The 14,729-nt window shown below is 47.9% G+C and overlaps 5 protein-coding genes across 5 annotated transcripts; all 5 read left to right on the top strand.

Annotated features, from left to right (window-relative positions):
* Nucleotides 1-504: 504 nt before the first annotated feature.
* Nucleotides 505-1,841, top strand: HOO65_021183 (uncharacterized protein; the record flags this gene model as incomplete). Its single annotated transcript, XM_071006795.1, has 2 exons — nt 505-1,705; nt 1,750-1,841. 2 exons carry the CDS (start codon nt 505-507, stop codon nt 1,839-1,841), a joined length of 1,293 nt encoding a protein of 430 aa, XP_070861821.1.
* Nucleotides 1,842-2,753: 912 nt separating this feature from the next.
* Nucleotides 2,754-3,842, top strand: HOO65_021182 (uncharacterized protein; the record flags this gene model as incomplete). The annotated part of the gene is made up of 1 exon (XM_071000275.1): nt 2,754-3,842. The coding sequence occupies one exon, from the start codon at nt 2,754-2,756 to the stop codon at nt 3,840-3,842; it is 1,089 nt and encodes a 362-aa protein (XP_070861820.1).
* Nucleotides 3,843-4,289: 447 nt separating this feature from the next.
* Nucleotides 4,290-5,243, top strand: HOO65_021181 (uncharacterized protein; the record flags this gene model as incomplete). The annotated part of the gene is made up of 1 exon (XM_071000274.1): nt 4,290-5,243. The coding sequence occupies one exon, from the start codon at nt 4,290-4,292 to the stop codon at nt 5,241-5,243; it is 954 nt and encodes a 317-aa protein (XP_070861819.1).
* A 44-nt stretch (nt 5,244-5,287) lies between these two features.
* HOO65_021180 (Retrotransposable element Tf2 155 kDa protein type 1) lies at nt 5,288-8,611 on the top strand (the record flags this gene model as incomplete). Its single annotated transcript, XM_071000273.1, has 1 exon — nt 5,288-8,611. The coding sequence occupies one exon, from the start codon at nt 5,288-5,290 to the stop codon at nt 8,609-8,611; it is 3,324 nt and encodes a 1,107-aa protein (XP_070861818.1).
* Nucleotides 8,612-9,755: 1,144 nt separating this feature from the next.
* Nucleotides 9,756-10,710, top strand: HOO65_021179 (Retrovirus-related Pol polyprotein from transposon TNT 1-94; the record flags this gene model as incomplete). The annotated part of the gene is made up of 2 exons (XM_071006960.1): nt 9,756-10,019; nt 10,105-10,710. 2 exons carry the CDS (start codon nt 9,756-9,758, stop codon nt 10,708-10,710), a joined length of 870 nt encoding a protein of 289 aa, XP_070861817.1.
* Between the last annotated feature and the right edge of the window lie 4,019 nt (nt 10,711-14,729).

Here is a 14,729-nt window from a genome sequence, read left to right as displayed (position 1 = left end):
TGAGCTTGTGAGTAGAGGACCGACACAACCTGCCTCACTAGACTACTATTGTCATGGGTTAGGTACAATATCTTCTTTGTAGCTGGCTCGGATGGAAATCTACATGCATTCTACAAAAAAAGACAAAAGCAAAGCAAAACTAACGTAAGTGCATAGGATGTCGCAAAGATAAGGAAATCGGAAAAAAATCCCACAACTCCCTTTACTTTCCCTTTTTCAACAATTTCTCAACCACCAAGTATGCCACAGTTGAATAAAGAAAGAAATATAATTCTCGCCCTTCAGGCCCTTTGAAATGACCCAAAATTACGCATTTATCACGCTGCAAAGATATACAAAGTCCCACCTAGTACCCTCTGTGATCAATATCACGGCAAGCCTTCTCGAAGCGATATTGTCCCTAAATCGCGCAAACTATCTGATCTAGAGGAACAGGTTATTGTTGAATACATTATCAACCTAGGGTCTTGAGGATTCCCCCCTCGGCTTCGTGGTGTGGAAGAAATGGCCAACCGACTGCTCGCCGACCGCGACGCGTCACCCGTTGGCAAACGTTGGGCTTCTAACTTCATCAAGCGACAACCGGACCTCAAGACGTGTTTTAATCGTAGATATGACTACGAGAGGGCTAAATGCGAAGATCCAGTCCTTATTCGCGATTGGTTTAGGCTCGTGGAAAGCACAATTGCGAAGTATAGTATCAACACAGCTGACATCTATAATTTTGATGAGACTGGCTTTACCATGGGCGTTATTGCAAGCGGAATGGTCGTCACAGTCGTGGAAAGACATGGAAAAGCGAAATCAGTGCAGCCAGGAAACCGAGAATGGGTTACTGTCATCCAGGCGATCAATGCTGAAGGCTGGGCAATCGCGCCGTTCATCGTGGTTGCAGGCCAATATCACCTTGCCAGCTGGTATCGAGAAAGCAACCTCCCAGACGATTGGGTTATTGCGACAACCCATAATGGCTGGTCTGATAATGAGACAGGTCTTGAATGGCTAAGGCACTTTGACCAACATACCAAGGGCCGATCAACCGGTCACTATCGCCTTCTGATCCTCGATGGGCATGAAAGCCACCATTCAGTCGATTTTGAGCAATATTGTGAAGACAACCACATAATCACACTCTGTATGCCAGCTCATTCATCTCATCTACTTCAGCCTCTTGATGTCGGGTGCTTTGGGCCACTTAAAAAGGCCTATGGTCGAGAAATTGAGCATCTAATCAGGTGCTCAATAACCCACGTTTCCAAGGCTGATTTCTTTCCAGCCTTTTATGCCGCCCACCAAGCAGCTATGACACAAAGTAATATCAAGGGGGGTTTTAAAGGGGCTGGACTTGTTCCATTGGATGGAGAAAGTGTGATATCAAAGCTTGATGTGCAGTTACGAACTCCAACACCGATCGAGGAGGAGGCTGGCCTCCCTGACCCTTGGATTCCTAGGACCCCGAAGACAGCAATTGAAGCTAGCTCTCAGTTTGAATACCTCAAAAGGCGAATCAACAGGCATAAGAGCAGCTCGCCTGCATCTATCCTTGAGGCACTCACGTCATTAACCAAGGGAACAAAAGCAGTAATGCATCGGAACAGCTTATTAGAGTCTGAGGTTCAGGACCTTCGACAGGCAAATGAGATCCTCAGCAAGCGGCGCAGAGCCAAAAGAATCCGATTACAAGATAGAGGGAGGATGACTTTAGGTGAGGGGAAAGATAATATTAACCAGGAAGATGTTGATGCACAGGTGAGGGCGGAATTATCGAGAGTTCAGGGTTCGGGAAGCTCGGCAGCAGCGAGGGAAAGGCGATGTGGAAGATGTGGTACAGGTGGCCATAATTCAAGAACATGTCAAATTGCTGTTGAAATGTCTGGAGAACAGAATAGTAATTAATTTGAATTGATTTATGTGTTTTTTTTAATTTTATGTAGAATCTTGTCCAGAGGGTGCCGATTTCCTTCCGACTTCTTTATCTTTGCGACATCCTATGCACTTACGTTATTGCGGTTTAGTACCGAATATGGAAGGCGGTGAAGCCGGGCAGAAACATAGTGGAGCAAGTAGAGATAGTTCACCCCGCACACCATCACAACCTTCTAGTTAGACTCCTTTTACATCTCATCGATTAATAAAGATTCTATACGTTCAACAGCATTGCGACTTAAACCGTAACAAAAACCCTCAACATCCTATCACCCACCATGAATAAACAACGAACGAACCCCGAACGAATTACAAATGAACCACGAACAAATACTGAACGATCTAAGAACGATCCAATACCCATAGATGAACAAGAAAAATAATTGGAAATCGAGCAGATCATTGAGAAGCTTCTAGTGAAAGTAGAGGCCCTAGAATGGGAACGTTCTGAAAGGGACCAAAACTCAAAGCGACCACGTGCCATCACACCTGACGTCGAAAAGCTCGACGGATAAAGCCATATTCGTTTTCGCATTGTTATGGCTGACATGAAAGAGAAACAAACCTGTTGAGGAGAATCTACCCCGTAATCCCCGAAACTCCGTGGACAGATACACGCGTCGAAGAAACAACGCAATAATCGAACACAACCGTACACATTCGGCAACAAACCAACCGACAACATGAATCCAGAAACGCCATCGGTCATATGAAACTATCTGTGATCTAACCCGTGACATTATTACACATTCATTAAAAATCCAAACTTCCGAAATTTCAATTTTTTTTTTTTTTCTTTTCTCCCTCTTTTCGCCCATACCAACAAAATGCCTGAGGCTACCAGCAGTTCCTCTGTAAAGCCTGAACCCCCGACACACGATGACAATGTAGCCCGACTCCTGGCCAAGATCGAGGCCCTCGAGCTGGAAAACAAGCGCCAAATCCGACCGATCATTGCCGATATCGAAAAATACGACGGGAAGAGCTCTTTCCAGTTCAAAATCTTCTTGACCGACATCAAGGAGAAACAAATGCACGATTGCAAAGCCCACGGTGGAGAAAGAGGTTTCATGAACTACACCTACAGTCGGCTAACTGGGAAGGCGCGGGCGAAGGTCGCCCCACACATGGAGACGTATTACTCCATGAAGGATGGAAAGAAGGCCCTGAAAGCCTTCTACACTTTCTTGGAGGAAACCTTCTCGGATCCAAGTGCCCAACAACTCGCTCTCGATAGAGCATCGTCAATGAAGATGGGGCGCCGCTCAATGGCTGACTATATCTCGGAGGCAGAGCAAACCTTTCTTGAAGCCGATGGAGACGAATGGCCTGAGTCGATCAAAATTTCATTCCTCCGGAATGGCCTTTCTGCGGAGATGGCAGACAAAATGGTCTCAGCCAAAAGCTACACAACCTTCAAAGACTACAAGAAGGACCTCCTCGTGGTGGCAGCAAATGTTGGGGCCAGTAAGGGGATAGAATGTTTCAAAAAGTGGTTGAAAATCCAAAACAAGTTTGGAGAAATCCCCAACTTCGAGCATCTCCTGGATAGAACAACTACAGGCTGCATGACAACCAGGCTCATCGTTCATCTCTGGGCAAACCGCCTTCCTCGGAACATCGCGACCATTCTCGAGCGACACCTGAAGCACTCTCAAAGAAAATGGACAGACATCATGTACAAAATCGATGACGAAGTTGACTCCCTACCCAAAAACTTCCAGAAGACAAGTTCGAGTTCTACTTGGAACCAGACACGACCCGACCAAATCCAGCAGCAGTCAAAGACCAAATGCTTCTTCTGCACAAAGCTTGGGCATCGTGAAAGCGAATGTAGAACGAAGAAGACATGGGAACGTAGAAACATTACCGCGAACATGAGCCTGATGGACGAGAACCCAAGTATTGCAGTTTAGTACTGAATATGGAAGGCGGTGAAGGTGGGCGGCAACACAGGGGAGTGAGTGAAAGTATTTCACCCTGCTCACCAGCACAACCTTCTAGATGGACTCCTTTCCCTCCTCATCAATCAATAAAGACTATATACGTATCATAGCATTTCGCCTCACCCATAACACCAAGTAAGAAAATCCCCAACCATCGGATCGTCAACAGTGCATCCACACACAACTTGACAGAGGCGACCTAACCAAAATCTACAGTCTCCGAAAATAAGACCCCATCCCACACACGGATGGTTGGGTTGGCAAAGATAAATGTTGGCGGTTCTCATAAAGTCATAAATGTCTACCACGTTGAAAGATTGAACCAGAATCTTCTATCTGTGTTAAGGTTGCACCTTTGCAGGAAGGTATATTTCACATTCATTTCTTTTTTTTTCAACCCCTTAACCAAACGAAGACATGGACGGCCAGTTCTACGACACCGTCATGACAACAGACTACACGACCACGGATAACAGTTCACAAACCACCAATGCCACAATGAGACCAAGCAATCCTGTCCGTCTCTACGACCACTCAAAACCCCTCGACTACCCAGCCTTCCGCACCATCCTGAAGGCCCAGTGGAAGTACCATAGGAGCCGATTCCCTACCCATGAAGACTTTATAATACATTGTTTCAGTCATCTGACGGGACCAGCCGCTATGGACATAGAACCTTGGATCCAGGATATGATGGCGGGCACAGAGACAGCAGACGTTGAGGCCTTTTTCACGCACCTCGACAATACCTTCATGGACCCAGCTGCTGCTGCGCGGGCACTGGAGAAGGTAACCGCATTGCAGGCTAAGATGTCTACGCCTGCCCAAGCTCACATCACCCAGGTGACACAGCTGTTGAGAGCTGCGGGTGGGAATGGCTGGGCAGACAGCATCAAAATGCGTTACCTGACTGCGACCCTGCCAAGGAAAGTCCGTGATGCACTGGTGACCCACCAAGAAACACAGTACACGAAGTATGCAAAGGTCGTGATGGTTGTTTGGCAAAGACTCTGTGAAGACTTTCCCGCAATGGCCCCCCGTCACCCCCCTCCTGCCCAACACGCACAGGCTCCCCCAGATGCTATGGATTGGACCCCCACCCCTGTGGCCTCTGCCTCCTCTCTCCCAAACAAGAAACGACGTGCCCGCTGGGTCCCCCCCACGGAAATGCAGAAACGAAGGGATAACAACCTCTGTTTCCGGTGTGGTGGAGGAGGACACAACGCAAGGAGCTGCCCCTTCCTCCCACCCATTCCCCCAGCAGGCCAACCGAGGAGAGCGACCCACGTCAACAATGTTCTGGTTACTGGTCACCCTGTACTAGAAGAAGAACAGGAAGACGCTATCCCCACAGAACAGTCGGGAAACTAGAACCCTCTGTTCGAAGTCGTGAACAGAGGCCTCAAGTAATGAACATGGAAGACCTTAGCAAACTAGTGGAAGAATGGCGGGGTGGACAAGCTCCTGGTGTAGCTACTTCTATCGACCTAGATGTAGTTATTAATAACAAATGCCCCGCTGTGGCTATGACTGATACAGGCAGTGCCTCTCCCTCCATGATTAATGCAACATTGGTAAAGAAATGGAACATTACAACGCATGAAGCATCGAAACCCATCAAACTCTCCCCCTTTAACTCAGAATCGACGACCTTAGTAAACACGGTAGCTATTTTCACACTAGATGTGTCTGGCCACAAGGAAGAACACATTGCCTGGGTTGTCCCAGGCCTCACACAAGACCTCCTCATTGGTTACCCATGGCTAAAGAAAAAAGGCGCAGTCATAGATTGCGAAAAAGACACGGTTACATTTAAGTCAGGCATCATTGCCCACGGTAGATCGACAAACGCTCCCAACTTTCGGTCAACACTAGAACAAATACACAGTGTTGAGAAGATCCTCAACGTCGTAACAGATGAGACCACCCACGTTTTTGCAGCATCGATCGAAGATATAAACAAAGCCCTTGACCGACTACTACAAGACCGAAAACCAGCCGACCCAAGAACTTGGAAGTCGAAGATTCCCACATGGATTAAGCCAGAGAACGTAAAGGCTTTTGACCCCGACGCGCAATTCACCAAGAAGTTACCCCCACGGAGACCTGGTCACGACCACAAGATAGAACTTATAGTACCAGATGAAGATGCCCCTTGGGGCCCACTGTATAGCATGACAAGAGAAGAGCTGGTCGTGCTTCGACAAACACTTCTAACCCTACTAGAGAAAGGCTACATTGAACAGAGCCAATCCACTGCCGCAGCACCAATCCTGTTTGTCAAGAAGCCCGGTGGTGGCCTACGTTTCTGTGTAGACTACCGTGCCTTAAACGCAGTCATGAAAAAGAACCGATACCCACTGCCCAATATCTCAGAAACGTTGACCAATGTCTCCAAAGCGAAATGGTTCACCAAGCTGGACGTAATCTCCGCCTTCCACAACATCAGAATCACAGATGGTGACGAATGGAAAACAGCTTTCAGAACAAGACATGGCCTTTTCCAGTGGAATGTAATGCCTTTTGGTCTAGCCAACGCTCCAGCAGAATTCCAAAGCTTCGTGAACTCCCTTTTACGGCCCTACTTGGACGTATGGTTGTCTGCATATGTTGACGACATCTTGATCTACACTGATGGCACCCTTGAAGACCACTATGAGAAAGTTAATTTGGCCTTAGAAAAGATCTTTGAAGGTCAACTGACAATTGGCATTGATAAGTGTGAGTTTGCAGTGTCTAAAGTCAAGTACCTTGGTTACATTCTTGAACCAGGATCAGTTTCAACAGACCCCTCTAAAGTCTCAGCTATCACGGAATGGCCCACACCAAAGAAAGTCAGAGACGTTCGCTCCTTCCTGGGCCTATGCAACTTCTATCGCGCCTTCATTCCCGACTTCACCAAACTTGCTAAGCCCCTACTACAATTGACAAAGAAGGACCAAGCTTTCCAATGGGGTACGCAAGAAGAAGAATCCTTTCAGAAACTGAAGACAGCTTTTACAACGACCCCCATCCTACGCTCTCATGATCCCGAACTCCCAACTATAGTGGAAGCAGATGCCTCAGGCTACTGTCTGGGTGCTGCCCTACTGCAGAAACAAGCCGACAACTCCACACGGCCCTGTGCTTATTTCAGTCGCAAGATGACCCCAGCTGAGTGTAACTACCCAATCCACGACAAGGAAATGTTAGCAATAATCTGTGCATTGAAAGAATGGCGCAGCGAATTAAAAGGATTGAAAGACGAATTCACTGTACTCTCCGACCACAAGAACTTGCTGCATTTCACGAAGTTACAACACCTATCAGAGCGCCAAACAAGATGGTACCTAGCACTGAGTGAATACAACTGTGGCATAGTTCATCGCCCTGGAAAGCTATCCCCCCTCCCTGACGCGCTCTCCCGCCGAGACACCCCTGAGGATGCATCAGATGAGAGATACCAAGGTCGCCTAGTCACCATGTTGCGTGAGGACTCAAAGAAAAGCTTAAAGATCTGCACTACCAATACCGAGCCAGGAACACCCCACCTCCCCCCAGCACTGGCAGAACTATGGACAGAAGCACACGCTAAAGATGAGACATACACAGAAATTCACAGGGCCCTGACAGAAAAGCTGTCCCAGTGGCCCGAAACCATCCGGCCAAAGCTGAGAGTGAATGTGTCCGATTGTTCTCTAGACGAAAACTCAATGATACGCTTCAAGAACAAGCCCTGGGTACCTGAGTATGAGCCATTACGTACAGCCATACTGCAGAACATTCATGATCCACCCACCTTACTACACCCTGGCAAGAATGTAATGCAAGTCGAACTCGCACGCGAGTTCTTCTGGCCCCGCTACGTTGAAGATATTCGCTGCTTCTGCCGTAATTGTCAAGTTTGTGGCAGTACCAACACCCGACGAGACAGTAAAGAAACGACCCTCAAAGCCCTACCCATCCCTGACCAACCTTGGGCAGAGATCGCAATTGACTTCATAGGACCCCTAGAGCCTGCACGAAAAGATAACACCACGTACACTCACGTTTTGACAGTAGTTGACCGTCTGACCAAAGGCGTCATGCTGATTCCTACCAACTCTCTTGACATGGAAGCAGTTGCTGATAGCTTCTTTCAACACTACTACAGACAACACGGAATGCCAAAGTCAATCCTCTCAGACCGAGAGTTCGTTAATGCAGCCTGGCGGCACCTGTGTGAAAGACTAGGAATTGAGAGACTCACAACCACAGCCTACCACCCGGCAACAAACGGAGTTACAGAAAGGATGAATGCTGAGATCAAAACCAAACTGGCTAAACTAAACGCTGAAGGCCCAGCCTGGTTAGGCCTTTTGCCTGTCGTGGAATTCAGCTTAAATGCAACACCATCCACTACCACTAACGTCTCACCATTTTTCCTACTACACGGTTACCACCCTCGAACGTTTTCAGCCCCACCACTGCCAGTCGAACCAAATGAGAAAGGCCCCCTTGGTCAAGCAGAGCGAGTCCTACAACATCTGCGAAGAGCCCAATCGTGGGCGCATGCGAACTTGTCCCTAGCACACGCCGAGATGGAACAACGAGAAAATGAGAACCGCCGCCCAGCACCAGACTTTCCCGTCAACTCATTCGTATGGTTAACACTACGACCAGAACAACAAGGCCAAGGCCTGGGCAGGAAACTCAGACAAAAGTATCAACGGTGCAAAGTGCTAGAGAAGGTCACCCCCCACACATACCGACTTGAATAGTTAGACCAGATAGTTTCCTGTAAGGGCTGCGCCTGGAAGGACACGCTGGCCAGCCCCACTATAGAAGACCCACCCCGCAGAAGGGGACTATAAGAACCTTCCTCACCAACTAGCTAGTTTAGAGTAGTTTCCCTTTCCTTTCCTCTTTAATGCGTAATCTTTGACCATCTCCGAACTTGCTTATGTGAACATCCGTAGGCTAACCCGTGACATTTCCCTCTTTCTTCTTTAACGTGAAATCTTTGTTTCTCCCTCATTACATCTGTGAAGATCCAGTTGTACATTCGAACCTCAACAATCTGTAAAGAAATTGTGTCGAAAAGGATTAGAAGTGATTGCAAGCGAATCAGGAGCCTTCATCAAACGAAGCCGAAGATACACAAATCTCATCGAGAGAGATGGACTATACACAACTTCATGCGTAGAGACCGAGACACCAGTGGCAGCACAAATGTCATACGAGGAAGCTCACGTCAAGTTTGGCCATGTATATTGCAGTTTAGTACTGAACATGGAAGGCGGTGAAGATGGGCGGAAATACAGGGGAGTGACCAGCACAACCTTCTAGATCGACTCCCTCCTCATCAATCAATAAAGATTCTCTACGTACCATAGCAGCGCGCTCTAACCGTAACAATGTAGGAGAACAGAAACCGAGGAAGATTCACCAACAATCGGCTGATAAGGAAACCTGGACCATCGCTGCGAAACCAGACAGTTTCCACTGCCAAGTCTGTGTCAAAGGAAAAATCACGAAGATAAATGGCCATTCCCACAATCTTGCGAGCCAAGAGCCTCTGGACCTGATTCACATGGACATATCAGGACCTCACCCTATGGCTGTCAACAAGGCGCAATACTACATCATTGTAGTAGACGACTCGTCCAAGTACAAATGGGTTTTACCGATTCAGCACCGCCGAGATGCGCCAGATGTGCTAAATGACTGAAAGCACCAAATAGAGCTTAAAATGGGCAAGACAATCAGGCATTCCGAACCGACAATGGACCGGAACTAAATAAATTAACGCTCCAATGGCAAAAGGATTGCGGATCTGATGCCCAATTTACAATCTCAGGCACATCAAGTCAAAACGAGACAGCAGAGAGAGCGATCAGAACAATCAACAACTCGACTCGCACAATGATACTTGACGCATCGATGCCAACCATGTTCTGGCCATACGCTGCGGTCCATACGGCATTCATCGCAAACAGGGCAAGCATCACAGAATCCAAATCTCCTTTCGAACCTTTCTTCAGCATACGCCCGAACACCACTCACATCCACAGATGGGGATGCAAGATCATATTCCACAATGCACACGACAAGAACCCGAACACCCAACAAAGGAGCAAGATGGATGCTCGAGGCAGAGAAGGGATTCTGCTACTGATCGACGAAAAGGTAACTGGAAGACACGCCTGCTGGGACATCAAAAAGCGAAAAACATTTATCACAGAGTAATTAAAGCTTTTCGAAAGCAACCCAGGGGACTCACTGCTGGATGAAGCCTGATCAGACGATGGACAACTGGAAACTGGCAGGAACCCAGAAAGCAACACAGACGACGAACACACGCTGGATGTCACGAGCGGAACTACAAGACAAGAAACCAGCGATGAGCAACCCCCCCCCTGCCGTTGACACGACATCAAATGACGAGGTAGAACCAGAACCCCAGGTGGACACAACAGCCTTAGACGAAGACATTCAAATGGAGGACACCGCGAAAGAGAAACCCATAACTGCGGAGATCCAAACCGATCAGGGCCATGAGGATACACAGACCATGCAGACAACGCAACGGACGGAAAGACCTATGGACATAGACACACCGGACAGCATACAAGAGAGGGTCAACAGGCAGCTACAAGATCTCTACACACGTGGCATCCTGAAGAGATCATATGCACACATCCAACAGAGGGATGACGAAAGCGACGACCCTGCGGCAAAAAGAATCAGAGCTATGATGACAAAACTTGCCGAACGTGAACCAAGGACATACACAGAAGCCGTGAACCACCACCGTTCAGTGGCAGACTACATTTCTGATACAGAGCTGATCGTTGTCGAGGCCGATGGTTCCAAGTAGCCTAACAACATAAAGACATCATATGTGGAGCAGGGACTATCAGCAGAATGATGTCAACAAAGGAGTACACTTCCTTAAGCGAGTACAAAAAAGACCTGCTCCTGATGGGAGCTAGCTTGGTGTCCAGCAGGAGCAGAGGACCAGGAAACCAAACTCGGTCTCTGCGCTACGACCCAACTCCTGGAGTAGGAGTGGCAAAGGTAATACGAAGAGTGCTGGAGATGAAACCAGGTGTTGCTGGGTAGACAGGCAAATGAATGATAAGGGACTAGACCAGAATAGGGAAGTAGATGTGAAGGGGCAGAAAACCTTGCAGAGGATAAAAGAAGGGGCACTGCCAACAAACACTTTAGATAGTTTCTTGCTCTCTCCCTCATCTAACAATAAAGTCATTCAATCGGTAAGCTAAGTAATACCTACAAGTCCCGTAACAGGTAACACAATAACACAACTTGACAATCCTTGTTTAGAGAGTGGGAACCATCCAAGCGTTTATCAAGCAGGCTGGCCTCGTAGTGATCCCAAAGCTGGGACACGCACGCAATGAGCCCCGATCGTACCAGCTCATATCACTTCTGCCCACCTGGATTTGAATTTGAATATATTTAATGTCTACTGGAATCACTAAGATCAAACGACACGGTTACTGCCCACCTGAAAAAGGTCTGTTGTGGGTTGTGGCCACAGGATTTCGGATCATCCTCGGCTGATCCATGAGACCCACTTCTCTGACTCCATCTGCCCTTTCATTGGTGTTCAGTCACAATAGGTGTGGGTCTTGATTTTGAAGAAGTGGGGCTTGTATGGGATGCTACCTAACATGTATTGTGCGCTACGCAACATTTTTTTTGGGTTTTAGAATCTGTAGAACAGGCTCCGCATCATGTCCTTCTGGTTGCCTAACGTACACGATAAGCATGCGCACCAAAAAAATCAACACTCAAGACAGAAAGTGGCATAAAAACACAACAAAGCATCTAAACAATTGAAACTAAGTGCTATGTTCTTCTGCAGACATTGTAGAAACTATCTGACATGTTCTTGCATTATGACCAGTTCTGCCACATGTCCTACAGTGCCTTTCATTCACTAGCCCCGACCTTCCTCGACCACCACTTCTCGATAATTCCCCCTCTATCTGTGTGTTAATGTCATTTTGATCAATCGCCTGCTAACAATCATCTACAGTCATCGTTCCTGTATTCTGTAGCCGCCTTCTTTTTGCTCTGCGCCGCTTGCCAAGGGTCTCGTTTGACCCTCGAAGATCAGAAGTCGATAGCGACCACTAGATCGTGCCTTTGTACTCTATTGTCAGATGAGGGAGAAATGAAGACACTATCTAAAGTGTTTGTTGGCAGTGCCCCTTCACATCTACTTTCCTATTCCGATCTAGTCCCTCATCATTTGCCTGTCTACCCAGTAACAAGAACTAGAAAAGAAAACGAAACACAACAAGAAAGAAGAAAGCAAAAACGGCGCACGTAATCATCAAACAAATCTGAACACCTCGCCTCCCTCCGTGATAGCCCATCTCCTGTTATGTGTCTACTCGACACGCCCTCCATTTAGGGTCTAGTTTTTCCGCTAGGTACTTACAGGACCTATCCTCTGAAGAGTTTCTTTACGAACCTCCCCGCCAGTCTCGTAGAGTTGCCAATGCACTCCCACCGCGTGTAAACTAGTCTAAAAGGTCGTCGGCTTTCGGCATGGAGCCCTCCTCGACATCTCCTTCCTATCCTGCAAACGTTTCCTCCTCCCACCCCTTCTCTCTTCCCCTTCAATTCTCCCTCATCTTCACCCTCTTCGTCACCTTCTTCATTGCTGCCCTTCCTGTCTCGGGGTTGGTTGTGTCTTTGGCACTCGCCGGTTAACTACAGTGAATTTGAATTTGAATTTGAATATATTTAACGTCTACTGGAATCACTAAGATCAAACGACGCTTTTGTTTGTTTGTTCTATTTACACGTCAAGATCAAACGACGCGGTTAACTACAGTCGGCTATAATATCCGATAAGGGCCATATCTTTCCAACATACGACCATAGCCTGCGGAAAATACGGGGTCCCGTCTGCTCCCCCTTAGTCAAGCCGCAGAGCGCCGAACCAGTAGTATGGTGGGTGACCACATGCGAATCCTCGGTGTTGTATGTCGTGATACTTTTTTTGCACCCACGTAGTTTTTCAGACCAGGAGGACTCTCTATCTAGCGCGGCCCGGCCTGGGGACGCACCTTTCGGGCTCCAGGATTGGTTACCTGGTCTCTTTTTTTTTGGCTTGCAGCGCCCTGCCTATATAGTAGTCTTGTCTAAGTGTTACAGGACTAGTAAATTGTTACTGAGTTTGCCGATCTGAAGACTTTATTGTCAGATTCACCAATGTCACGGGTTAGCCTACAGATGTTCGTATAGGCAGGTTCGGAGATAGTCAAAGATTACGCATTAAAGAGGAAAGGAAAGGGAAACTACTCTAAACTAGCTAGTTGGTGAGGAAGGTTCTTATAGTCCCCTCCTGTAGGGTGGGTCTCTTATAGCGTGTCCTTCCAGGCGCAGCCCTTACATCTGCCTCCTTCTTCTCCTTCTCGTTTCCGGTTGTTGTGCGTTAGCTTCCTTCCACTCCTCCAGTGCGATGGTGTTCTCCAGATATTCGGCTGGTTCCCATGTGGGCTGATTCCATCCTTGCCATTTGACTCGGTATTGTAACTTGCCATATCTTGTCCTCTGGTTCAGTATCTTTTCCACATCGTATCTGTCTACACCATCTTCATGTCCCACTGGGCCTGGACGGTCATCGTGAGTAGTCTGGGATGGGAAAGCATCATCTGCTGCAGGTCTGAGTCGGTCCGCATGGTAGGTGTCATGGGCTGTCGAGCCTGGTACATCCAGCTTGTAAGTGTGACTGTCAACCTTTTCTTTCCCTTTGCAGCGGATATGTTTGCTTTGTAGTCCACGTCCCAGTCCTGGTCCAAAATGCTCCTTTCGCAGTGTCAGCCAAACCCAGTCACCTGGTTGGTAGTCTCTGTGTGGCCTTCGTTTCTCATTTGCGGCTTCTTCCATAGTAGCTCTAGCCATGGTAAGGTTTGCCTTGGCCCAGTCTTGAGCAGTCCTCAACTTGTCCAGGACTCGTTTTGCTTGGCCAAGCGGGCCATCAGGGTTTGGCGGTGGTGTTTGGGGGGGTTCCAGGTCAATTGTCTTGGGGTGGTAGCCATGACTGAGGAAGAATGGTGATATTTGGGTTGCACTGCTTGGTGTTGCATTGAGAGCAAACTCAACCATTGGGATAGCCTTCAACCAATGTGGTCCTTGGGCACCAAGCTTAGCAAGTTTAGACTTGACCTCAGCATTCATCCTCTCAACAGCTCCGTTAGTTGCTGGGTGGTATGCTGTTGTTGACCTCCTTTCCACTCCAAGTTCTGTGCAAATCATTTTCCAAGCTGCGTTGACGAATTCTCGGTCTGAAAGTATGGATCTTGGTAGCCCATGGTGCCTGTAGTAGTGGTGGAAGAAAGCATCAGCCACGTTTTCCATATCCAGAGCTTTCATTGGCATCAGGAGCACTCCTTTCGACATGCAGTCAATCACAGTGAGTATGTGTGTGAATTCCTCCTCGCCTTTCTTAGCCGTTGGCAGTGGGCCAATGAAATCGATTGCAATGTCTTGCCATGGCTGATCTGGGATAGGCAGAGGTTTCAACAAGCCCTCTTTATTAGTGCGCCAAGTGTTTGTGCTTCCACAGACCTGGCAATTTCTCGAAAATCGTCGTACATCTGCAACAAAGTTGGGCCAAAAGAACATACGATCCAGTTCTGCATATAGCACATTCTTTCCAGGGTGTATGAGGGTAGGTGAGTCGTGAATGTCTTGCATCAATGCTGTTCTCAAAGGTTCTGAATCGGGGACCCAAAATCGGCCTCGGTACAGTACTCGCATCTTGTCGTCCAAGGAGCAGTCACTGGCGCCCACACGCAGTCTGTGTCTGAGATCTTCTGGCCACTGGCTGTCTTTCGCCATCAGGCAGGCTCT

Source organism: Ceratocystis lukuohia, assembly GCF_044167205.1.
Source record: "Ceratocystis lukuohia strain C4212 chromosome Unknown Supercontig2_pilon, whole genome shotgun sequence".
NCBI lineage: Eukaryota > Fungi > Ascomycota > Sordariomycetes > Microascales > Ceratocystidaceae > Ceratocystis > Ceratocystis lukuohia.
Note: the sequence above shows the minus strand (reverse complement) of the source record. Positions and strands in the feature narration are given on the sequence as shown.